The following is a 26,681-nucleotide window of genomic DNA, read 5'->3' as shown; positions in this document are numbered from 1 at the left end:
GGAGTGTACAGTTTGGTAACCATGGTTACTCCAACCCCAAAAGGATGAATTATATAACCATTGAATTTGTGAGGGAAGGAGAGCAATGGAGTGCAATGGAGTAGTCTTTACTTTACAGTAGCTCATATCAATGGACTAGTCTTTACTTTACAGTAGCTCATATCAATGGACTAGTCTTTACTTTACAGTAGCTCAAATCAATGGGCTAGTCTTTACTTTACAGTAGCTCATATCAATGGGCTAGTCTTTACTTTACAGTAGCTCATATCAATGGACTAGTCTTTACTTTACAGTAGCTCATATCAATGGGCTAGTCTTTACTTTACAGTAGCTCATATCAATGGGCTAGTCTTTACTTTACAGTAGCTCGTATCAATGGGCTAGTCTTTACTTTACAGTAGCTCGTATCAATGGGCTAGTCTTTACTTTACAGTAGCTCATATCAATGGACTAGTCTTTACTTTACAGTAGCTCATATCAATGGGCTAGGCTTTACTTTACAGTAGCTCATATCAATGGGCTAGTCTTTACTTTACAGTAGCTCATATCAATGGACTAGTCTTTACTTTACAGAAGCTCATATCAATGGACTAGTCTTTACTTTACAGTAGCTCATATCAATGGGCTAGTCTTTACTTTACAGTAGCTCGTATCAATGGGCTAGTCTTTACTTTACAGTAGCTCGTATCAATGGGCTAGTCTTTACTTTACAGTAGCTCATATCAATGGGCTAGTCTTTACTTTACAGTAGCTCATATCAATGGACTAGTCTTTACTTTACAGTAGCTCATATCAATGGGCTAGTCTTTACTTTACAGTAGCTCATATCAATGGACTAGTCTTTACTTTACAGTAGCTCATATCAATGGACTAGTCTTTACTTTACATTAGCTCATATCAATGGTCTAGTCATTACTGTACATTAGCTCATAATTCGCTGGCTTCCCATCAGTACTCAGAGCCCATCAGAGCTCTCCTATGATGTTTATAGCGGTCCACCACACACATAACCTCCCTCAATATTAGTCTACTACAGTGGTGTAGTGCTGTTGTTTAGGTGTGTGAGTGCAACAATCTGTTAAAAAATGACGTCATAACTTCTCAATCAAAGTTTGTACCAACAGATATAGCCTACTGAATAATATTATAGAATATGCATAAAATGCATCTTCCAATTGCAACGTCTGCCCTATGCCCACACATATTGTCTCAAGAAAAGGATCTAGTTTATATGTTTATTCGTCACATGCTTCGTATACAACATGCGTAGACTAACAGTCAAATGTTTTCTTACTGGCCGGGCCCTACCTACAAATGCAGAGAGATCACCAAGTTAGGCATATGTCATTTCAAAATAGTCCATCATCACTGTCAATCGTTAATGATAATTGTTCACGTTTTACTGGGGAAATGTCCAAACTGCGTCTGCATGCAGATCATTTGATCTCAATCAGTTTCATGGGAATACGCATGTAGAGCTTCTTCAATGACTGTTTTGTGAGAGAATTAGAGCAGATGATTTTAACAAACTATTAGCCTTTCTTGTAATTTGTTTCAATCAAAGCATACAGTATAACCTGCTTAGTGGCGCACGCTGTGACTATTCAACTTTAGCTAACCATCCTAAAATGTCATTAGAAATGAGGAAGTGTTTTTGGTGTAACAGTATCGTTATAGGCTTACTATGCTATGCTATTATATTTGGTTCTGTTATGTAAAATGCAAATGATTTATCATGTGATCTTGCGGGACATTGATTCATCTTCAGATTTTTTCCCCACAAATATTAATGGAGTTAGATAGAGTTAATGGAGTTAGAGTTAATGGAGTTGTGTATTCTCAAATGTAAAAAGTGAGGGAGCTCCCTCGCTCTCCGGCAGCACTACATCACTGGACTACTAGTAGGTCTCACTTCAGAGCAGTGAGGGTCTGTCTGTTTATTTCAAAGGATCTTTGACCTTCAGAAGTGATTACACTCAAGGGAGTGTCTGTGACCTTCACACCTAACTACAGTATGATACTAGGGTATAACTAGCAATATTATTTGGTTACTATTACACTATTCTCTATTGACACTAGGGTATTATGCTATGCTGACTCAGGTTTTAGTGTAGGGCAGTGGATCCAGGGCTGTGTGTATGTGCCTGTCTGTCTGTCTGTTTGTGTGTGTCTTTGTCTCTTGTATTGGTCTTTAAGTGAATCATGGGGATGGTGTCATGGGGAGGTGGGAAGGGGAGGGTACTGGGAGCGGGCGGGCAGGAGGTTTTTCTTTCTTGTGCTCTCTCCAGCCTTGCAGCGGAGTGTCCCCACCTTTTCCCTTTTCCCTTTGGTCTCAGGCTCTGGGCACAGGTAACAATCCATAAGGATATTATCACAGGTCATGGTGAGAAGTAGAGGCCTCGCCTGCTTCCACATGCCCCCGCTAGTGTGTGTGTGTGTGTGTGTGTGTGTGCGTGTGTGAGTGTGTGTGTTTTCCGGGAGGCACTCACCTGCACCTGTCATATGTCCTCCAATCCCGTTGTGTCTTGCTGTTGATGTGGCTGCCTTTTTGCTGCCCTCTGTGACCCCCTGCCAAGCCCCCACGCCGCACGCCTACCCTCCTTTCACTCCCTCCATCCCAGGTGCTTTCTGTCTCTCCAGCCGTTGCCGTGCCAACAGAGCAGCCCATATTCTTTAGCTGGTGATCTGGGAAGGGAAGCAGCATGGGTTGGTCCAGGCTCCATCAGCCATCTCTGGCAGCTGCATGCCACTGCAAGCTGACTGACATGACCCTCACTATGCCCACACACAACCATGCCACATGTTAGCATCACGTTAGCCTCATGTTAGCCTCATCAGTTAGCCTTAACAGTAACATATGGATGAAGAGAGAAGATGACCTTACCTAACTCTATGTAGTTAGAGTGCTTTGTGTGGAGTCCCTCCTGTTAGCCTATTCGTAGTCATTTGTTTTGATGGAAGGAAGTTGATTGAATCAGACTGAGACAGTCATTCCCTGTGGGTGGGACACGACTCTCTAGACATCGACAGCAGGCTTTGGGTTAGATCAAACCTTTAATGAATCAGCATACAGGGAGATCATAGACTAAGGAAGGAAAGAGAAATGGAAAAGATAGATTAGGACTGAGGGCGTAAAGAGGAAGAACAGCAGATGTTGGATATGAGAAAATTGACGTGATTCAGTAAAGATAAGATAAACGGAAGACGAAGCAAGGTGTATCAGTTGTTGCGATGTTTGGCACTTTGACCTCTCCCCCTTCCATCATCTTATGTCTCCCCTCATTCAACCCCCTCCCCTGCAGTCTACGGTGTGAATCCTCCTAACAGCTTTCCCCTCCAATCACAGTTATGCCAATCAAGAGATCCCTCTGGAACCAGGCTCATCCACATGACCTGTTTTACGTGCACTTACCTGTCTGTCTGTCTGTCTGTCTGTCTGTCTGTCTGTCTGTCTGTCTGTCTGTCTGTCTGTCTGTCTGTCTGTCTGTCTGTCTGTCTGTCTGTCTGTCTGTCTGTCTACATTCATTGTATGTGTCTTTCTCTGTCTGATGCCCCACTCCTTACTCTATACGTGATCCATTATCTGCCTGTGTCCCTGTCTGCTGTGTCCCTGTCGGTGACTGGGTGTCAACCCGTGTCTGTCTCGTTCTGTCTCTTTGTTCTGTCTGATCTGGATAACTCAGTCTTATCCTCGCCAATTGGATAAACTCTGTCATTTATTTGTTGCTCATTCAACTTCACTGATCACCTACACCTAGGGTTCAGTGATCCATTTGTTTGCTCTACAAGGCATTAAATGGATGTTAGACAGGATGGGGAATGACTAAAGAAATAGGGGTAAGTGGTGTAGGTAGAGTAGTAAAATTCTGGTAACTTTTCCAGAATTCCAAAGTTTTCCAGATATCCTGGTTAAACGATACCAGATTTCCTGCTTATTCCCTCTTTATTACAGGAATCTTCCAACAGGGATTTCTAGAAAACCTGATAATTTTGGAAAAGTTACCCGAATTTTGCAACTCTACCTACACCATTTACCCCGATTCCTTTAGTCATTCTCCTTCCTGTCTAACATCCATTTAGTGCCTTATAGCGAAAACAAATGGATCACTGGACAGACAGACAGACAGACAGACAGACAGACAGACAGACAGACAGACAGACAGACAGACAGACAGACAGACAGACAGACAGACAGACAGACAGACAGACATGGGACGTAGTCATCCCTAGATTTTCATATGCAGGCAGCAAAAACTAGCTGAGAGATTGTTTTGTATGTGCATGCCGTTGCTTGCGCTGTACTAAACTGTAGTATAATGGCACAGTGAAACTCTGCATGCCTCTGTTGTACTGTATATATGTAAGTGAAATCCAGCCAGCCAGCCAGTGTTCATGGAAGGACACAGTGCACTAGAGTTACAGTCTTTCTCTTGTGTTAGGCAGCCCAACCCAACCACAGATACTGGATTTGCATTTGTGGACTGACCCTTCACACAGAGAGAGCCCGACCAGACAGAGACATGTCTGCGGTCCTACCACAGTGACTGACCCCTCAAACGACCAGGAACACAGACATCTGTAGCCTCAACCACAGAATTACTGATACTTCAGGAACCACAATTACCATCCTCCCTCCTCCTTGATAACCCATATGGCTAACATGCCCACATGCATCCTCTAACATCCCTCTGGATTGGGATTAACCTCACTCAGCCAAACGATTAGTTCCTTGTATCTATTTGGCGGTTAACATGTTGTGTGAGTGTTATGTTTATACCCTCCCACATCACATCTTATCCCTCCTTTTCTCTTTTTCTCTCGCTCGCCTACTTCTTTTTCCTGTCAGCCTTTCTGATGTACTGCCTCCAGCCATCTCCCTCCCTCTCTGACTCGACCTCTTATTTTGCATGCCCATGTCAAGTCCGTTTCTCGTCTCTATTCTTTAGTCCTTATTGTGCTCTCTTACTAAAGTAAGTCTTGTTTTTTTGTTTCCAGGCCTCTTATCCTCTCCGATCTCCTCTATTTCTCTTCTAGCTTCAACTGAACTATGCTGTGGTGTCTGTCTCTGTCTCACGTTCATTTGAGTCAAGAACCTCACTTTGTTCATTCTGTTAATCCTCCTAGTCTTAACAAAGACAAATCCCCCCTTTTCTCTGCAGAGATAAATCTTCAAATCTACTTCTCCTTCTGCACTCATCTTTCCCACAGCACCCATTCCTAATCCCACTTCCTCTCCCTCCATTTCTACAGTGCACCAGCACTCTGTTTTTCCTCTTTCTTCCTCGTCATTTTCCAGTGTCTAACCTGTAATTAGTGTTGTCTGTCTATGTGTCTTGACTTGTGTCACCTGCTATAGCTCAGCATGTCTTCTTCTCAACAGACTGTTACAACATATTGTCTAGGAACACTTTGTCTCCAACACCCAGTCCTCCCTCACCCTGTCCTCCCTCTTTTACTCTTTCGTTCATTAATTGTGTCGATTTTTGTGGCTGTTTCGCAAATATCACACTGCTACATGCTTGTAGTGACTAAGGTTTGGAACTAAGTGTGCATGTGTGTGTGTGTGTGTGTGTGTGTGTGTGTGTGTGTGTGTGTGTGTGTGTGTGTGTGTGTGTGTGTGTGTGTGTGTGTGTGTGTGTGTGTGTGTGTGTGTTTGTATATGTGTGTGTGTGTGTGTGTGTGTGTGTGTGTGTGTGTGTGTGTGTGTGTGTGTGTGTGTGTGTGTGTGTGTGTGTGTGTGTGTGTGTGTGTGTGTGTGTAAGTCACTAACATTCCCGTGTTACTCCCAAGTCTGGGGACATTATCAGTCACATTCAGATCTGGACTCTGGATAGTTCAGCCCTGACACAAGACCTTGCAGCCTCACCTGTGGTGGGAAGCCATCACAGACCTGAGGCTGGCTCTTTGTCTTCAGAAGCAGGATTCTCCTAGTGCTCCGTTGGCCTCTCTCTCAGTGTCCTTCCTGACTGTGTCTCTGACCCCCCCCCCCCCCCCCCTCCAGCAGGAGCCTGGGTAAACCTGGGAACCAGACCCCAGATGAGGTAGGCCGCCTCGGGAACTCCTCTGTCACAGACCTGGCCAACTCTGTCACCACCAGCGACATTCACATGGTGAGAAAACCTGCTCCCTTCCTCCCTGTCTGTGTTAATGATTGTTCATCTGTACTCCTCTCTGCGTGTCTATGGGTTTGTCCACAGCCACCCACTTGTGGCAGCATTTAGATTTGCAAGATGTCTTAAATGACAAAACATGCTAATTACATGACATTTCCCAACCCAGCTTGGCTATCACAAAGGAGAAACTCAGTAGAATATGCTTTATTCAGCAAAAGCTGGTAATTACGCTGAGAACACAGTGCTGTGAGTGCTGGGTGGACAGGGCGCGGGTGGGGGATGGGCCTGTGTTATTATGTGGATTGCACGTCTGCGTTATGGAGGTCCCGATGATGCTTAATGATGATACTTTCACTTTGAGGGGGAGCCAACAGGACCTGTCAGTTGGATCAGACCTGCAGTTGGCCACGGTCTCTTTCCATCTCTGGTCTCTCACTATGTGGGTCGAAGACTTTACTAGGCCTAGTTAATATCTATAACTTTTTTTTATCACTGAGGTACAGGTTTGTTTTTTTGGGGGGGGGGGGGGTACTGTGATACTACCTATGCAGGAGTTTAGAAGTTTTATATGCGTTTATAAAACTGAGTTCGTTTGAATAATTCCGGTACCCAGAATCAATTCGTCTGTCACAAGAGATTTTTTTTAAATGTATTTTTATTTCACCTTTATTTAACCAGGTAGGCCAGTTGAGAACAAGTTCTCATTTACAACTGCGACCTGGCCAAGATAAAGCAAAGCAGTGTGACAAAAACAACAACACAGTTACACATGGGATAAACAAACGTACAGTCAATAACACAATAGAAAAATCTATGTACAGTGTGTGCAAATGTAGTAAGATTAGGGAGGTAATGCAATAAATAGGCCGAAATAATTTCAATTTAGCATTAACACTGGAGTGATAGCTGTGCAGATGATGATGTGCAAGTAGAGATACTGGGGTGCAAAAGAGCAAAACATTCAATAAATAAATAAATAACAATATGAGGATGAGGTAGTTGGGTGTGCTATTTACAGATGGGCTGTGTACAGGTACAGTGATCGGTAAGCTGCTCTGACAGCTGATGCTTAAAGTTAGTTAGGGAGATATAAGTCTCCAGCTTCAGTGATTTTTGCAATTCGTTCCAGTCATTGGCAGTAGAGAACTGGAAGGAAAGGCGGCCATAGAGGTGTTGGCTTTGGGGATGACCAGTGAAATATACCTGCTGGAGCGTGTGCTATGTGTGAGTGTTGCTATGGTGACCAGTGAGCTGAGATAAGGCAGGGCTTTACCTAGCAAAGACTTATAGATGACCTGGAGCCAGTGGGTTTGGCGACGAATATGTAGCGAGGGCCAGCCAACGAGAGCATACAGGTCGCAGCGGTGGGTAGTATATGGGGCTTTGGTGACAAAAACGGATGGCACTGTGATAGACTTCATCCAATTTGGTGAGAAGAGTGTTGGAGGCTATTTTGTAAATGATATCGCCGAAGTCAAGGATCGGTAGGATAGTCAGTTTTACGAGGGTATGTTTGGCAGCATGAGTGAAGGAGGCTTTGTTGCAAAATAGGAAGCCGATTCTAGATTTAATTTTGGATTGGAGATGCTTAATGTGAGTCTGGAAGGAGAGTTTACAGTCTAGCCAGACACCTAGGTATTTGAAGTTGTCCACATTTTTAAGTCAGAACCGTCCAGAGTGGAGGTCGACCGATTAATCGGCATGGCCGATTAATTAGGGCCGATTTCGAGTTTGCATAACAATCGGTAATCGGCCTTTTTTGATGCCGATTATGGCCGATTACATTGCAATCCACGAGGAGACTGCGTGGCAGGCTGACCACCTGTTACGCGAGTGCAGCATCAAAAGGACCTTGTGGCAGCAAGGAGCCAAGGTAAGTTGTTAGCTAGCATTAAACTTATCTTATAAAAAACAATCAATCTTCACATAATCACTAGTTAACTACACATGGTTGTTGATATTGCTAGGTTAACTAACTTGTTCTGCGTTGCATATAATCAATGTGGTGCCTGTTAATTTATCATCGAATCACAGCCTACTTCAACTTGATGATTTAACAAAAGCGCATTAGCGAAAAAAGCACAATGGTTGCAATAATGTACCTAACCATAAACATCAATGCCTTTCTTAAAATAAATACACAAGTATATTTTTTAAACCTGCATATGTAGTTAAAAGAAATTCATGTTAGCAGGCAATATTAACTAGGGAAATTGTGTCACTTTTTTTGCATTCAGTGCAAGCAGAGTCAGGCTATATGCAGCAGTTTGGGCTGCCTGGCTCGTTGCGAACTGTTGAAAGGCCATTTATTCCTAACAAAGACTGTAATTAATTTGCCAGAATTTTACATAATTATGGCATAACATTGAAGGTTGTGTAATGTAACAGTAATATTTAGACTTGGGGTTGCCACCCGTTCGATAAAATACGGAACGGTTCCGTATTTCACTGAAAGAATAAATGTTTTGTTTTCGAAATGAGTCTTTATGGATTTGACCATATTAATGACCAAAGGCTCGTATTTCTGTGTGTTTATTATATTATAATTAAGTATATGATTTGATATTTGATAGAGCAGTCTGACTGAGCGGTGGTAGGCACCAGCAGGCTCGTAAGCATTCATTCAAACAGCAGCTCTTAGCAATGCTGGGATGCACAGCGCTGTTTATGACTTCAAGCCTATCAACTCCCGAGATTAGACTGGCAATACTAAAGTGCCTATAAGATCATCCAATAGTCAAAGGTATATGAAATACAAATGGTATAGAGAGAAATAGTCCTATAATTCCTATAATAACTACAACCTAAAACTTCTTAACTGGGAATATTGAAGACTCATGTTAAAAGGAACCACCAGCTTTCATATGTTCTCATGTTCTGAGCAAGGAACTTAAACGTTAGCTTTTTTACATGGCACATATTGCACTTTTACTTTCTTCTCCAACACTGTGTTTTTGCATTATTTAAACCAAATTGAACATGTTTCATTATTTATTTGAGACTAAATTGATTTTATTGATGTATTATATTAAGTTCAAATAAGAGTTCATTGTTCATTCAGTATTGTTGTAATTGTCATTTATTACAAATATATATATATATACATAAAAGTTGGCCGATTAATCGGTATCGGCGGTTTTTGGCCCTCCAATAATCGGTATCGGTATCGGCGTTGAAAAATCGTAATCGGTCGACCTCTAGTCCAGAGTAGGATGCTAGTCGGGTGGGCGGGTGCGGGCAGCAATCGGTTGAAGAGCATGCATTTGGTTTTACTAGCATTTAAAAGCAGTTGGAGGCAACGGAAGGAGTGTTGTATGGCATTGAAGCTCGTTTGGAGTTTTGTTAACACAGTGTACATAGAAGGGCCAGATGTATACAGAATGGTGTCGTCTGTGTAGAGGTGGATCAGAGAATCACCAGCAGCAAGAGCGACATCGTTGATATATACAGAGAAAAGAGTCGGCCCGAGAATTGAACCCTGTGGCACACCCATAGAGACTGCCAGAGGTCCGGACAACACTGAACTCTATCTGAGAAGTAGTTGGTGAACCAGGTGAGGCAGTCATTTGAGAAGCCAAGGCTATTGAGTCTGCCGATAAGAATGCGGTGATTGACGGAGTCGAAAGCCTTGGCCAGGTCGATGAAGATGGCTGCACAGTACTGTCTTTTATCTATGGAGGTTATGATATCGTTTAGGACCTTGAGCATGGCTGAGGTGATCTGTTTGTTAACTTGGCTTTCAAAGATTTTAGAAAGGCAGGGCAGGATGGATATAGGTCTATAACAGTTTGGGTCTAGAGTGTCTCCCCATTTGAAGAGGGGGATGACCGCGGCAGCTTTCCAATCTTTGGGGATCTCAGACGATACAAAAGAGAGGTTGAACAGGCTAGTAATAGGGGTTGCAACACTTTTGGCAAATAATTTTAGAAAGAGATTGTCCAGATTGTCTAGCCCAGCTGATTCGTAGGGATCCTGATTTTGCAGCTCTTTCAGAACATCAGCTGTCTGGATTTGGGTGAAGGAGAAGCGGGGGTGACTTGGCCAAGTTTCTGCGGGGGGTGCAGAGCTGTTGGCCGGGGTAGGGGTAGCCAGGTGGAAAGCATGACTAACCTTAGAAAAATGCTTATTGAAATGATTGATTAACGCAGATTTATCGGTGGTGACAGTGTTTCCTAGCCTCAGTGCAGTGGGCAGCTGGGAGGAGGTGCTCTTATTCTCCATGGACTTTACAGTGTCCCAAAACTTTTTGGAATTAGTGCTACAGGATGCAAATTTCTGTTTGAAAAAGTTAGCCTTAACTTTTCTAACTGACTGTGTATATTGGTTCCTGACTTCCCTGAAAAGTTGCATATTGCGGGGGCTATTCGATGCTAATGCAGTACGCCACAGGATGTTTTTGTGCTGGTTGGTGTGGTGTGTGAACATATTATGTTAATAATATGATTAACCTAGTGTTCTGACACTCACATGGTCTGGGGGTGGAGAGATGTGTAGGTGGGCTCAGTATGTGGTTGTATTTTGTGGAGGTTCTGTATCTATGTGGGTTTCAGGCGAAGCGATTGGGCAACAAGTACAAGAGAATAAAAATAATGAAAAAAACAGATTGACCCTGAAATATGTTGACAACTGTAGGTGGGGAAGATTTCAGGAGAGCTGTCTGAAAGACGATGTGTGCATGCATGCGTCCATGTAAGTATGTCTGTGTGCGCATGTGTGTGTTTGAAAGACAGACAGACAGACAGACAGACAGACATCAGACACCTAGAGAGTGAAGGAGGAGAGATGATCAGATTTAGAACGGGAGGCAGAGCAACAGCGAGATGTGTGGGAGAGAATACAGAATGTGAGATTAAATTCCAGGAACTGCATCTTGGGCCAAGCCTCTGGTCCCTCTCTATCAGATAGCAGCCTTTTAACTGCATTTCCTTCCCTCCCTCGGGGCCCAGCTCCAGTTAGGCAGGGGGTCTCTCTACTCACAGAATATCTCCTGCCTCTCATCTCCAGATATGCCTTCTCCTCCATCGCTCCCTCCCTTATCGCTCAGTAAAGCCCAGACATATGACATAACATTATCTGAACGTTAGGCTAGCATGATGGCACGTGAGTTCCAGTGCTGTTTGGCTGCCCCCTTGTGGATGAGAAATAAAGCTCCTTGTTCACCTTGGGTGTCCATGTCCCTGAGTGTTTCATCTGTGTGTTCCATGCTGGGAAAGGGTGGGGGTAGTGGGATGAGGGTTGTTGAGTGTACATAGGGAGAATCTCAATTGCATACTCCTCGCGTCCTCTCTCTTTTCTCCTCGCCTCCTTCTCAAAGCCCATTGAATGAGAGTGCCAGAGGTCCCTCCCCTCTGACCTTCTCCTCCAATGGTTTTTGAGAAGGAGTCAAGGAGAGAGGATGCAAGGAGTATGCAATTGCGATTCTACCATCGTATAGATTGGATAAATATTAAAGTGCTCTGCTGGTGATCTCTCCCAGCTCTCTCCGGGCTCAGAAGAGGACACAGAAGGGCCTGTGGTTGAGAAGCTGGGCCGGATTCAGTTCAGTGTGGGCTACAGCTTCCAGGACTCCACCCTGACTGTCAAGATCCTTACGGGCCAGGAGCTCCCCGCCAAGGACTTCTCTGGCACCTCAGACCCCTTCGTCAAACTCTACCTGCTGCCTGACAAGAAGCACAAGCTGGAGACCAAGGTCAAGAGGAAGAACCTCAACCCTCGCTGGAACGAGACCTTCCTGTTTGAAGGTCAGTGTGAAATCACCCTGCACATAAGGTTGTGTACCTAATGGTGCCCTATTCCGTATATAGTGCACTACTTTTGTCCACAGCCCTATGGCCCTGGTCAAAAGTAGTGCACTATATAGGGAATAGGATGCCATTTGGGATACAATGGCAACTACTGCACATTATAAAAAACACACATCTGGTCTTAGAACTATACACATAACTAGACTTATGGCTATTGGTTATCCTGTATAAAGTCTGAAAGAGTACTCCCTAAATCTCTGTCCAGCACATATCAGCCTCTTATCTGTCTGTATATGTATCTGTCTGTTCCCCCCAGGGTTCCCATATGAGAAGGTGATCCAGAGGACCCTCTATATGCAGGTGCTGGATTACGATCGCTTCAGCAGGAACGACCCCATCGGGGAGGTGTCCATCCCCCTTAACAAGGTGGACCTGGGCAACCAGCAGACCTACTGGAAGGAGCTGAAGCCCTGCAGCGACGGCAGCGTGAGTAAAGTACACACACAGACTAGGACAGTTGCAGAGGGACAGGGGAGGAGGGGAGATGAGGGGGGAGGGTAGGAGAGAGGGAACAAGGAGAAGGAGGGATGATGGGAAGACAGAAGGGGGTAGAGGAGATGGAGGGAGAGAGGGTTGGTGAGTGGTGATGTCATTGTGTTTCTCAGGGGAGTCGAGGAGACCTGCTGGTGTCACTGTGCTACAACCCTCAAGCCAACACCATCACTGTGACCATCATCAAAGCCCGCAACCTCAAAGCCATGGACATTGGAGGCACCTCCGGTACAGTACATACAGTACTCTGTCATCACCTATTTCCTGTGCTACAGTCTGTCTACCTTAACATGTGTCAATGTGGTTTCAGTATCTCTCCATCCATACAGCATCCAAAATGACACCCTATTCCCTATATAGTGCACTACTTTCTATGAGCCCTGGTCAAAATAAGTGTACTGTATAGGGATTAGGGTGCCATTTGGGATGAAGCCTCTGTGTTTAAGTGATGTGTCTCCCCCATCAGATCCCTATGTGAAGCTGTGGCTGATGCACAAGGACAAGCGTGTGGAGAAGAAGAAGACGGTGACAATGAAGTGCTGTCTGAACCCCGTGTTCAACGAGTCCTTCCCTTTTGACGTCCCCGCCCACGTGCTCCGAGAGACCACCATCATCATCACCGTCATGGACAAGGACAAGCTCAGCCGCAACGACGTCATCGGCAAGGTACCGCCCCCTCGTAACACCCAGACCACCAGCCACGTACATCACCAGTCCACACTGACCCCTGCTGGCACATACTGAGACACACACACGCACACACATGCACACGCACACATACATGCACACATAACACACACACACACACAATGAGCCTGCGCTCACACACACTAACACAACGACACATTAACAGTCACTGTCTCAAGATTGCTCTTACATACTGACACAGTGAGATTGATATTCATTGATTGTGTGGTTTGTTTGTGGCACACAGAGGCACTATCCCATTGATTTTCTGACACACTGTTACCCTCATACAGGCTTCCTTACTATGGAAGCCTGTCTGATAGTGACCCCTCAGTAAACCAAGCTCGGCTCATCACAGGCGCTGGCCCTTTCACCCACAGTCTAATCACCACCAGTAAAACACAGCTGCGGCTTGCTTGGGAGCCTCCATCTCTCTGTCTAAACATAAGTCTCATTCTCACACACATCTTTCCCCCTGTTTCCCCTGCTCTGAAAATTGATGAGAGAAAAACAGCTGTTTCATCTTAATGACTCTCCTCAGCTTCCGATATGAATTAAGTTCAGATTAGGGTGACTGGCAAGCTTTATGGTGACAGCAGGGACACTCCAGACTTCAGAGAGTTTAGTTTACCTCTCTCTGTTTTGCCATGTTTGAGTATGAGTAATATCGATCTCTGTGACGTCAGATATCCTGCTTACATCATCCATCTCACCCCCCTCGCTCTTTTTCACTCCATCGCTCTCTCTCACCCTGCCCTCCTCCCCTCTCCCCTTCTCTTCCTCTCTTTCTTCCCACCCTCCCTCTCTCCCTCTCTCTCAGATCTATCTCTCGTGGAAGAGTGGTCCGGCGGAGGTGAAGCACTGGAAGGACATGATGGGTAAACCTCGTAATGCCGTGCAGCAGTGGCATGCCCTCAAGGCCTGATACTGTAGGTCCAGTCACATCCACCCAGACCATCCCAGTCCCCTGCCCTGCTCTCCCACCCTATCGTTATGCACAAGGCTGACTCGCTGCAGAACATGGGTACAAATAGCCATCCAACGCATCCACCCAACGCATCCACCCTCTCCTCCTGCCTGTCCTCTCTCAGATCCCTAATGAACTTCTCCTTCCTCTACTCCCCTCTGATAAGCCCGGTCCTTTCTGAGTCTTGTTGCTTTTAAGTCATACTTTCCTCTCAACCATTGTTTTTTCTCCTTGGTCCACCTTTACTCTGTTTTACTCTGGAGCAGTACACTCTGCCAGCCCTAGGGTGAGCCTCAGCCACCAACAAAAACAGGTTCAAATAGACCATATAACAATCCTGCGTAAGGAGCTGGTGAAGGGCCTGTCTTTCAGGAAACATTATATCTGTGACTGTGTGACAGACTGACCTACAAGGAATCCAGTTCCACCATTCATCCTGTGTCTCTCCATCGTTCTCCTGTGGCAGTGAGGGGAGGCGTCTTCTCTCCCTAATCACTGCTCTCTCTGTCGTCAGAAGCAATCTGGTTGGCTGTTCATTTTTTATTTTTTTTGCTTCCCATGTTGACCCTTTGGTCCGTTCCCTTCTGCAAACACACAGAGAATACAACAGGAAGGATTGATAGAGAGAGAGAGGTAAACCATTGGAATAGAAGAGGGACGGACTGTCTGGATGATAATGGAATTAGACGTGACACTGTCACTCCACCCCATTCATCATCTCTGATCTCTTTCTCTGGCACCACTGTAGTGATTCTTCCCTGGCTGGACCCCCTTGTTGTCTGTGCGTGCTGTGGGTGATGTGCTGTAACTCTAAATGAAGTTCTAGATCATAAAAGGAGAAAATGACTGATCATTTACACTGGTCCATGGGGGAAATGTAAAAAGACGTTCCTATTTTCTGGAGAGAAAAAAAATGAATTATGACAGAAAAAGAGTCAAGTCATCAATGTTGTGTTTTGTTTTTTGTTTTAAAAAAGCCTAAAGAGACCAATCAAAATGTTCTTCCAGAGACAGTAAATAGAAGCAAAAAGACAGCTATTATTCTGTCGTATTCTCTGTGTATGTGTGTGTGGGTGCGTGCGTGCGTGCGTGTCAGCGAAAGTTAGAGTGTGAATGTGAGTGCAAGTGTGTGAAAGTATTGGGCTTGCACTGCTATCAAATGAATAACGACAATATTACTGATAATAATGATGACAATATTACTGATAATAATGATGACAATATTACTGATAATAATGATGACAATATTACTGATAAAAATGATGACAATATTACTGATAATAATGATGACAGTAATAATCATCAGTATTCTACTGGATATGTTTGAAGACTTGGAGAGGTCACAGCAGCTAAGCAGTGACAGAGAGAGAGGGGTACAGCCTGTAGGGTAGTGTCTGCTGCCTGGTGTGAAACGGTAAGCAGAGGAGGAACTTGACATGAACCACCAGTCTTCATCTGAGCTGCTTTCTCTCAATTGCATCATCCACTGCAGATAACCATAAATAAATGCCCCTCTCCCAACCAAGTCAGATTTGTTTCTAATGGAGCACTAAGCCAAATGATCTTGTCCCCATCAAGGTTGGTAACGTTACCTGTTTGTATCTGTCAGTCATTTTGTGTAATTCTGCCTGTCTGTTGGAATGTGTCTGTTAAGTCACTTAGACTGTAAGTCATTTAGTCAACATCTTATTCATTAGTGTGCATGTTACAGAACACATTGTTATAAGAATGTTAGTAGATAAATGTTTAGGGTCTTAGTGGAAGGCTGTTCTATTACTGCCCATACCCCCTCTGCTCTGTCCTGCTCCAGATGTTAGATAGTTAGGGTGTTAGTGGGTCTTCAGGACCAGGGCTGTCTCATTACAGACCAAACCCCCTCTGCTCTGTCCTGCTCCAGATGTTAGATAGTTAGGGTGTTAGTGGGTCTTCCGGACCAGGGCTGTCTCATTACAGACCAAACCCCCTCTGCTCTGTCCTGCTCCAGATGTTAGATAGTTAGGGTGTTAGTGGGTCTTCAGGACCAGGGCTGTCTCATTACAGACCAAACCCCCTCTGCTCTGTCCTGCTCCAGATGTTAGATAGTTAGGGTGTTAGTGGGTCTTCCGGACCAGGGCTGTCTCATTACAGACCAAACCCCCTCTGCTCTGTCCTGCTCCAGATGTTAGATAGTTAGGGTGTTAGTGGGTCTTCCGGACCAGGGCTGTTACGGACCAAACACCCTCTGTTCTGTCCTGCTTCAGGACCAGGCTGTTCCATTACTGGCCTGACCCCCTCTGCTCTGTCCTGCTCCAGATGTTAGATAGTTAGGGTGTTAGTGGGTCTTCCGGACCAGGGCTGTTACGGACCAAACACCCTCTGTTCTGTCCTGCTTCAGGACCAGGCTGTTCCATTACTGGCCAGACCCCCTCTGCTCTGTACTGCTCCTGATGTCATCCTGGTGTGACCTGTTCCAAGCTTAAGTCTCTCTCTCATCACACAATGGGCTGAAGGATAGCTACAAGAGTAATAATATCAACTAAACCTATTTTCTGTTTACATTTGACTGTTTATTTGTGTCTACTGAATGTGTGTGTGTGTGTTTGCAATGTGTATGAGTGTGTCAACATCTGACTATTTGTATTTACCGTGTATGTATGTGTGCTCGGTGTTCACTTTTGCCATTTTCATTTTCTTAATATGGAATCTGTTTTTTTGGCTGTTTTTATTCTGTATAAAGTCATTTAGATGTTCAGTTAATTATTTATGTTGCCGCTGATCGCTAAGGAGGAGACGCTAATGATTACTGGGATGTTGGAACGTGACAAAGGGCATGTGTCTACTTTCTATTTGTTGGGGTTTTATGGGTTGGTTGGGGAGGGGGCCATAGACATGTTCGAGAGTCTGAGTGAAGAGAGAAGGAAAGAGAAGGGAGAGGGGAGCTCATTACATCTGACAATACCACATACAGCATATTCTATTCTAGCCCTCTTCTGTTGCGCAGAGGGACTGTTCACTCAGGCCTGTGTGCATCAGGGGCCTTGTGTTCTGGTTTATCATTTAATAGGTGGCTTACAGAACCACAACACGCTGTCCCTCCACTCTAGGTCTGGCCCAACACACTGTCCCTCCGCTCCTGGTCTGGCCCAACACGCTGTCCCTCCGCTCTAGGTCTGGCCCAACACACTGTCCCTCCGCTCTAGGTCTGGCCCAACACACTGTCCCTCCGCTCTAGGTCTGGCCCAACACACTGTCCCTCCGCTCTAGGTCTGGCCCAACACACTGTCCCTCCGCTCTAGGTCTGGCCCAACACACTGTCCCTCCGCTCTAGGTCTGGCCCAACACACTGTCCCTCCGCTCTAGGTCTGGTCCAACACACTGTCCCTCCGCTCTAGGTCTGGTCCAACACACTGTCCCTCCGCTCTAGGTCTGGCCCAACACACTGTCCCTCCGCTCTAGGTCTGGCCCAACACACTGTCCCTCCGCTCTAGGTCTGGCCCAACACACTGTCCCTCCGCTCTAGGTCTGGCCCAACACACTGTCCCTCCGCTCTAGGTCTGGTCCAACACACTGTCCCTCCGCTCTAGGTCTGGCCCAACACACTCAGACTAAGACACGCAATTTCTCCAGACGTCAGTGCTGACGTACTTTAAAACCCCACTGTGACACACATGCTTTTTGGCACAAGGTGCTCTTAAACAACACCCCTCCCCCTCTCCTCCATATGCTCTCACTCCCCAAGTGTCACAGAGAAAAGGTGAGACAGACAATGATCATCACCTCATTTGCATCACTGCAATCTCCAGGCAGAGCAGAACATAGCAGAGCACCTACCTGCTCCTAAAATAACTGGGAACAGAGTCACCTCCCTGCCTCATACTGAGCACACAAGCAAACGATACATCATTACGTATGCAGACGCAGCATTAAATTGAAAAGATCAGCCAGAATAGGAAACACAGATAAAATGGCACGATACAGGTGAAAATTAATTATTTGTTTGACTTGATTTACCTGAACTGAAAATAGGTCCAGAAGCCAGGTATGGTCAATTTGCCTCTGAGGCATTGAGCTGGGATTGTTAGTAGAGTCCTTCCTTGGCCCTCGAAAAGCCCAGTAGCAATTCCAAATACAGATCTAAATAAATCTGAAAACTGATCAGTGTTCACTCAGATTGAAATCACCCTAAATGTCTGATTAGGGCTCTCTACACAGATATTGGTGGAGATACGAGGAGGATTGGCCTAAACAAGCCAGGATTTTGTGACATTGTATAAAGGATAAATGAAAATTGTGTATGTAAAAACTCATCCGTTTTCATTGGGGATGTTGATATCTGTATGTCCTTGACATCCCCTTGTCCCATCTCTCGCTCTCTTCTGTTCTCTCTTTAGTCACACATCTGTGGGATGCACAATCTTATATATCAACCATTTATTTTTTGAAATCTGTACAGTGTATAAATATAGAAATGTGTACATAAAAAGAAGAAACTTCTAAAATAGTTTTTGTTGTTTTTCTAAAGCCGATTTACTGTGGTATTTCATAGTGGCTTATGGCTTTCTCTCCCTATTTGATTTCCATCAGAGGAACTTAGTAAGGTTTACAACTGTTCCCACTGGCTAGTACTAGTTGAAACAGTAGTTCTGTTGCAGTAAAAACACTGTTGTGAAGAATCAAGTCTGAACCTCGCCTTCAAATCTGGCCTTCAACTTAAACATCAAATTCAGTTCATAGAGGAATAATATACTGTACATACACTGGTTTTCTGTCAAACCAAGCTGCATTGATTCCTTTAATTAGATGTTGTTTACTTTCATATTTTCACAGCTACAGTGCCTTGCAAAAGTATTCACCCCCTTGGCGTTTTTCCTATTTTGTTGCATTACAACCTGGAATTTAAATTGATTTTTATTTGGATTTCATGTAATGGACATATACAAAATAGTCCAAATTGGTGAAGTGAAATGAAAAAAATTGCTTGTTTAAAAAAATGCTACAAATTCTAAACGGAATTTGCTATGAAGCCCCTAATAAGATCTGGTGCAACCAATTACCTTCAGAAGTCACATAATTAATTAAATAAAGTCCACCTGTGTGCAATCTCAGTGTCACATGATCTGTCACATGATCTCAGTATATACAGTTGAAGTTGGAAGTTTACATACACTTAGGTTGGTGTCATTAAAACTTGTTTTTAAACCACTACACAAATTTCTTGTTAACAAACTATAGTTTTGGCAAGTCGGTTAGGACATCTTTGTGCATGACACAAGTAATTTTTCCAACAATTGTTTACAGACAGATTATTTCACTTATAATTCACTGTATCACAATTCCAGTGGGTCAGAAGTTTACATACACTAAGTTGACTACTTTTAAACAGCTTGGAAAATTCCAGAAAATGATGTCATGGCTTTAGAAGCTTCTGATGGGCTAATTGATATCATTCGAGTCAATTGGAGGTGTACCTGTGGATGTGTTTCAAGGCCTACTTTCAAACTCAGTGCCTCTTTGCTTGACATCATGGAAAAATCAAAAGAAATCAGCCAAGACCACAGAAAAAAAATTGTAGACCTCCACAAGTCTGCTTCATCCTTGGGAGCAATTTCCAAACGCCTGAAGGTACCACGTTCATCTGTACAAACAATAGTATGCAAGTATAAACACCATGGGACCACGCAGCCGTCATACCGCTCAGGAAGGAGACGCATTTTGTCTCCTAGAGATGAACGTACTATGGTGCGAAAGGTGCAAATCAATCCCAGAACAACAGCAAACGACCTTGTGAAGATGCTGGAGGAAACAGGTACAAAAGTATCTATATCCACAGTCAAACGAGTCCTATATCGACATAACCTGAAAGGCCGCTCAGCAAGGAAGAAGCCACTGCTCCAAAACCGCCATTTAAAAGCCAGACTATGGTTTGCAACTGCACATGGGGACAAAGATCGTACTTTTTGGAGAAATGTCCTCTGGTCTGATGAAACAAAAAGAGAACTGTTTGGCCATAATGACCATCGTTATGTTTGGAGGAAAAAGAGGGACGCTTGCAAGCCAAAGAACACCATCCCAAACGTGAAGCACGGGGGTTGCAGCATCATGTTGTGGGGGTGCTTTGTTGCAGGAGGGACTGGTGCACTTCACAAAATTGATGAGGGCGGAAAATGATGTGGATATATTGAAGCAACATCTCAAGAAATTAGTCAGGAAGTTAAAGCTTGGTTGCAAATGGGTCTTCCAAATGGACAATGACCACAAGCATACTTCCAAAGTTGTGGCAAAATGGCTTAAGGACAACAAAGTCAAGGTTTTGGAGTGGCCATCACAAAGCCCTGACCTCAATCCCATAGAAAATGTGTGGGCAGAACTGAAAAATCATGGAGGCCTATAAACTTGACTCAGTTACACCAGCTGGTGATTCAGGAGGAATGGGCCAAAATTTACCCAACTTATTGCGGGAAGCTTGTGGAAGGCTACCTGAAATGTTTGACCCAAGTTAAACAATTTAAAGGCAATGCTACCTAATACTAATTGAGTATATATAAACTTCTGACCCACTGGGAATGTGATGAAAGAAATAAAAGCGTAAATAAATCATTCTCTCTACTATTATTCTGACATTTCACATTCTTAAAATAAAGTGGTGATCCTAACTGACCTATGACAGGGAATTTTTACTAGGATTAAATGTTAGGAATTGTGAAAAACTGAGTTTAAATGTATTTGGCTAAGGTGTATGTAAACTTCTGACTTCAACTGTATACACCTGTTCTGAAAGGCCCCGGAGTCTGCAACACCACTAAGCAAGAGGCACCACCAAGCAAGCGGCACCATGAAGACCAAGGAGCTCTCCAAACAGGTCAGGGACAAAGTTGTGGAGAAGTACAGATCAGGGTTGGGTTATAAAAAATATCAGAAACTTTGAACATCCCACAGAGCACCATTAAATCAATTATTAAAAAATTGAAAGAATATGGCACCACAACAAACCTGCCAATAGAGGGCCACCCACCAAAACTCACGGACCAGGCAAGGAGGGCATTAATCAGAGGCAACAAAGAGACCTGAAGGAGCTGCAAAGCTCCAGAGCGAAGATTGGAGTATCTGTCCATAGGACCACTTTAAGCCATACACTCCACAGAGCTGGGCTTTACGGAAGATTGGCCAGAAAAAAAGCCATTGCTTAAAGAAAAAAAATAAGCAAATACATTTGGTGTTCACAAAAGTAATGTGGGAGACACTCCAAACAAATGGAAGAAGGTACTCTGGTCAGTTGAAACTAAAATTGAGCTTTTTGGCGATCAAGGAAAACGTTATGTCTGGCACAAACCCAACACCTCTCATCACACCCGAGAACAACATCCCCACAGTGAAGCATGGTGGTGGCAGCATGCCTTTTCATCGGTAGGGACTGGGAAACTGGTCAGAATTGAAGGAATGATGTATGGCGCTAAATACAGGGAAATTCTTGAGGGAAACCTGTTTCAGTCTTCCAGAGATTTTAGACTGGGGCGGAGGTTCACCTTCCAGCAGGACAATGACCCTAAGCATACTGCTAAAGCAACACTTGAGTGGTTTAAGGGGAAACATTTAAAAGTCTTGGAATGGCCTAGTCAAAGCCCAGACCTCAATCCAATTGAGAATCTGTGGTATGACTTAAAGACTGCTGTACACCAGCAGGAACCCATCCAACTTGAAGGAGCTGGAGCAGTTTTGTCTTGAAGAATGGGCAAAAGTCCCAGTGGCTAGATGTGCCAAGCTTATGGAGACATATCCCAAGAGACTTGCAGCTGTAATTGCTGCAAAAGGTGGCTCTACAAAGTACTGACTTTGGGGGGGTGAATAGTTATGCACACTCAAGTTTTCCATTTTTTTTTTTGTCTTATTTCTTGTTTGTTTCACAAAGAAAAATATTTTGCATCTTCAAAGTGGTAGGCGTGTTGTGTAAATAAAATTATTCAAACCCCCCAAAAATATATTTTAATTCCAGGTTGTAAGGCAACAAAATAGGAAAAATGCCAAGGGGGTGAATACTTTCACAAGGCACTGTATGCATTGCAGAAGTTGGTAGCTAATCTAATGAGCAGATAGAGCTAGCTCAATTTGGACTCAGACCAAAGTAACGAGACCATACGTATGTTTTGACTATTTTTGACAGGCTGGAAATGGGGTTTCTAAGTGCTGGTTTACACACAGTTGTATTATTTTGTCCTTTTCTCAAGTGTTTAAAAAACACCACAACCCATACACATTGCTTCCCACACAGTTCATTCCTAATGCTCACACACTGTAGTTACAACCAGAACACAAGAACAGAATAGATCTTCAGTATTTTACAAATCCACTTCCTACATACATCCCTACTCCCTCCTTTGGGCTTCTTTTTAATACATTTTATTTTCAATAGTTAATTTCAACTATTGATCTTTGACATGTGGTTATTTTTGAGTCAACTGCAGAAACCCTGTTAACTCTGAGCATGAAGGAGAGGGGATGTGTGCATGTTTGTGTTAAGTATTCTAAACCTGTGCACAACAGAAGTTTTTCCTGACCACATGACCTTGCAAGAAAATTGGCCCTGAATACAGGTTATTAGTAGTAGAATAGTGAAACTACTACAGTATTTTCTCTCTGTTGTACAGCTCCCTTCCTGCAGGCTTCTCTCAAGTACAGAGAGAATGAGAAGACATGTTGAGGAGGAGGGAGAGAGACAGTGAATAAAGAGAGAGGGGTACAATTTTAATTCCAGAGGAGCAGAGATTGGCGGTAGTGTAGAGCGGAGGATAAAACTGAGAGCTGTCACGACACAGAGACACAGCGCTAGAAGAAGACAGGAACACGTCGGCCTGGAGATGGGGAGAGTGGGCGGCTGTGGGCGACAGACAGATCCACACTCCAAACAAGCTTAACGGGAATGGAAAAACATGAACTGTGCAGCACATGAAAGACTAATATGCAGAATTCACAGGTGCGGCGTATCATTTAATAGTGAGAGAACAGGGATACATTACAATATAGTAATTTAGTAGATGCTCTTATCCAGAGCGACTTATCCAGAGTGAGTGAGTACATTTTGGTAATGGTCCCCCATGGGAATCGAACCCAAAACCCCACCGTTAAAAGCACTATGCTCTACCAACTGAGCCACATGGGACCATCGTCATGTGAGGAAAAGGAAACAGGACCATTGACATGTGAGCAAAGGAAAGTGCAGATTGAGTTTGTGTTTGATTAAAGTCACACCCACATGATCTAAGTTTATTTCATGCAGTACAGGAAACGATATGTTCAGATACACATGTACAGACGCTCCTACAGAACATGCAGTACAGGAAACGATATGTTCAGATACACATGTAAAGACGCTCCTACAGAACATGCAGTACAGGAAACGATATGTTCAGATACACATGTACAGACGCTCCTACAGAACATGCAGTACAGGAAACGATATGTTCAGATACACATGTACAGACGCTCCTACAGAACATGCAGTACAGGAAACGATATGTTCAGATACACATGTACAGACGCTCCTACAGAACATGCAGTACAGGAAACGATATGTTCAGATACACATGTACAGACGCTCCTACAGAACATGCAGTACAGGAAACGATATGTTCAGATACACATGTACAGACGCTCCTACAGAACATGCAGTACAGGAAACGATATGTTCAGATACACATGTACAGATGCTCCTACAGAACATGCAGTACAGGAAACGATATGTTCAGATACACATGTACAGACGCTCCTACAGAACATGCAGTACAGGAAACGAGATGTTCAGATACACGTCCTACAGAATGTGCGCTCTGAACATCCACATCAGACAACTGTTTCTCAGCAGGTTTCTAATTCTTTCCCATTATAACCTAATCAAGACAAACAATTAAGAAGTAAGATGATAAAGGAATCAATTGAAGAAATATGAAGATACAAACTTGACACAGGCCAATACATCTTTGACAATAGTGGTGTTGGAAATAACGACACCCGGATGAGCGGCCGAACACAAAGATATACAGACAGACTGACCGTCAGTCAGGTAAATAGCCGAACACCGACAGAGACAGATATAAAAAAGGACAGACAGACAGAGGTCAGAAGATGTGTCCAGACCAAGTCTATGAAGTGGAACAGACGGCAGCAAAGTCACAGAGATGACACAGAGATGACACAGAGGGGGACTCTGCTGACATCACAGTGTGCTATTTAAAGACACACACCCAGCATCTCCACCTCACCCTGTCCATGCAGGAGCTGTACGTAAAATTACACCCAGCATCTCCACCTCACCCTGTCCATGCAGGAGCTGTACGTAAAATTACACCCAGCATCTCCACCTCACCCTGTCCATGCAGGAGCTGTACGTAAAATTACACCCAGCATCTCCACCTCACCCTGTCCATGCAGGAGCTGTACCTAAAATCATTTTGTGTGGCAATTTAATCTATGACCAATTGTGTGCAAATCACCACTTTAACGCAGAAGATTTATGCCAAGTGGTTTTATTATTTTATTGCCAAATGAGGAAGTAGCCTTGGTACAGACTATTGAAGACTACTGAAGTGCATATTGTGTCTGTGATGGTGAGCTGAGACTGTTCCCTCAGGTGATGGACATCATCTTTTAAATCATAAATGTCTTCTGTAATCGCCTGAGTGTCCAGCACAATGGTTCTGGTGACTTGCGGGTAGAACAAGGCAGAGAGAAGGCTTGTCTCATTTCTGTTCTAATTATCTGCACACCCCCTGGCCAAAGGGCACCTACCTGCTGGTCTCAGAACATTCCACTGAGATTATATGATAACAGAGAAACTCTCAACACAAGTTACTGTTGTAGCAGGGGGAGAGGGAGAAAGAAACACTGTTTATGTGCTTCAGGGCAAATAGAATCTGCAATTTAAGTACTGATACTATTTGACACTCTGACACACTCACAAACTCCTACTCACCAGCATGCAGCCCTACAAACACACACAGTGCAAACATACACACACACTCGCACAAACATTATGCACAGCAGGTGCACCCACTCACACACCTGATACACTTTTCATTATAGCCAGGTCTTCATACGTTTACTCATTCATGGTGAAAGGAGAGCCTTACCTATTAATTTCATGCAGATATCTAGCTACATTATGAATCATCTTAGCCTGAGTAACTGAGCTGAAAGCTAATTACAGACATCAAGGACAGTGATGATTGTCCATAGCTTACCAGGGCAACCCGCAATAAGCTTAGCTATATTAACTGTTTTGGTGCATGCATCTCTGCACTTAAGAGTGAGTATTGAGCTTCATGTTTTTGAATCTGCATTCCCAGTATGTTACGTTAAACCTGTGATTAGCAGTGATGTGCAGTTGAGGTGCAAAAAGGGAATGAACCCGTAGTTTTGCTTCCCCCTGGTGTCCATGCATTGACACTGTAACCCACCCAAGCACCTGGGTCGTTTTCACTAGAAATAAACATGAGCACCGTGGGCGAAATGCTCACCAACAAGGATGTAAACAAATTTGTGCACAACATTTCAGAGAAATTAGCTTTTTTGTGCGTATGGAACATTTCTGGGATCTTTTATTTCAGCTCATGAAACCATCACTTTACATGTTGCGTTTATATTTTTGTTCAGTATAGTTAACTCACACATCCGTGTACTACAGTCATTATTTTGACTTTGTGTTGAAGGTCTTATGAATAAGGCCGGTGATAGAAATATGCATGTAGCTGTAGGAATTGTCCTTGTCAAGGAGGTAAATTATGATGAGCATTCTCTGAGGGTGTTTTCACACTTGGTCCATTTCAGACTATTTTTTGTCGCTTAGTTTTTAGTGCAGTGTGATTGTCTGAAAACCCCAAAGGAACTCAGACCACTCAAAGATAGAGCCCCCGAAGCGAATTTAGACCATAACGAGAGGTAGTCTGAGTTCGGTTCGCATGAATTCCAAGGTCCGGCTCCCTTTTTTTAGGGCAATGTAAACACAAAGCTCCCCAGATTCGCTTGTCATTATTCCCGCAACACACACACTAGACTACAGCGACACCGTTTTCCCTGCAATTGCCCCTCGCATTGGTACCACAAATTAGATAAATGATGTGGTTCGCGGGGGGGATAAAAAGTGTGCTATTTAAGGATATTGATTAGCCATTGTCAAGGATGCACAGAAATGTGTAACCCAAAACTGGTTTGCATTGTGATTGGACAAAAGCAATGACTCCCTATAACTGTTTTTTTTTTTTTACATTTTATGCGTGAAGTTTTTAGTTCAGATTTTTTTTGTTGCAATATGTGATCTATAGGCTAAGAGCTTCTCACGCTGTTTATTCGACTGTGGGGTTTGAATAGTGTGAGGAGACAACATCCTTTGGTAAAAGTCACAACAAAGGGTACAAAATCGATTCTAGCTCTTAAAGGGGCAGTAGCCTACAATGGGTGTAAAATGTTCTACTACAGCATTATCTAATCTGCAGTTATTAATCTGCTATTTATTCTGTTACCAATAATATTTACATGTTAATAGTATCTTCTAATTACAATTATTCTGTCTCATTTTTAACAAAATGCAATCTATTAGCTTCCAAAATGTAAGTAGGTATATCTAGCTGTATGATAGCATCATCTGATGGA

The 26,681-nt window shown here is 43.8% G+C and overlaps 1 protein-coding gene across 1 annotated transcript in view; it reads left to right on the top strand.

Moving 5' to 3' along the window:
• The window catches only part of LOC115167580 (synaptotagmin-7), a 116,708-nt gene extending 98,172 nt beyond the window's left edge, over positions 1-18,536 (top strand). The window contains exons 7-12 of the mRNA XM_029722153.1: positions 6,002-6,110; positions 11,590-11,854; positions 12,174-12,343; positions 12,523-12,637; positions 12,876-13,075; positions 13,917-18,536. Of these exons, the coding sequence (XP_029578013.1) occupies positions 6,002-6,110; positions 11,590-11,854; positions 12,174-12,343; positions 12,523-12,637; positions 12,876-13,075; positions 13,917-14,021 (964 nt within the window). The 3' untranslated portion in view covers positions 14,022-18,536. The remainder of the gene's footprint in view (positions 1-6,001; positions 6,111-11,589; positions 11,855-12,173; positions 12,344-12,522; positions 12,638-12,875; positions 13,076-13,916) is intronic.
• Positions 18,537-26,681: the final 8,145 nt, after the last annotated feature.

This window comes from Salmo trutta, chromosome 29, assembly GCF_901001165.1.
Source record: "Salmo trutta chromosome 29, fSalTru1.1, whole genome shotgun sequence".
NCBI lineage: Eukaryota > Metazoa > Chordata > Actinopteri > Salmoniformes > Salmonidae > Salmo > Salmo trutta.
Note: the sequence above shows the minus strand (reverse complement) of the source record. Positions and strands in the feature narration are given on the sequence as shown.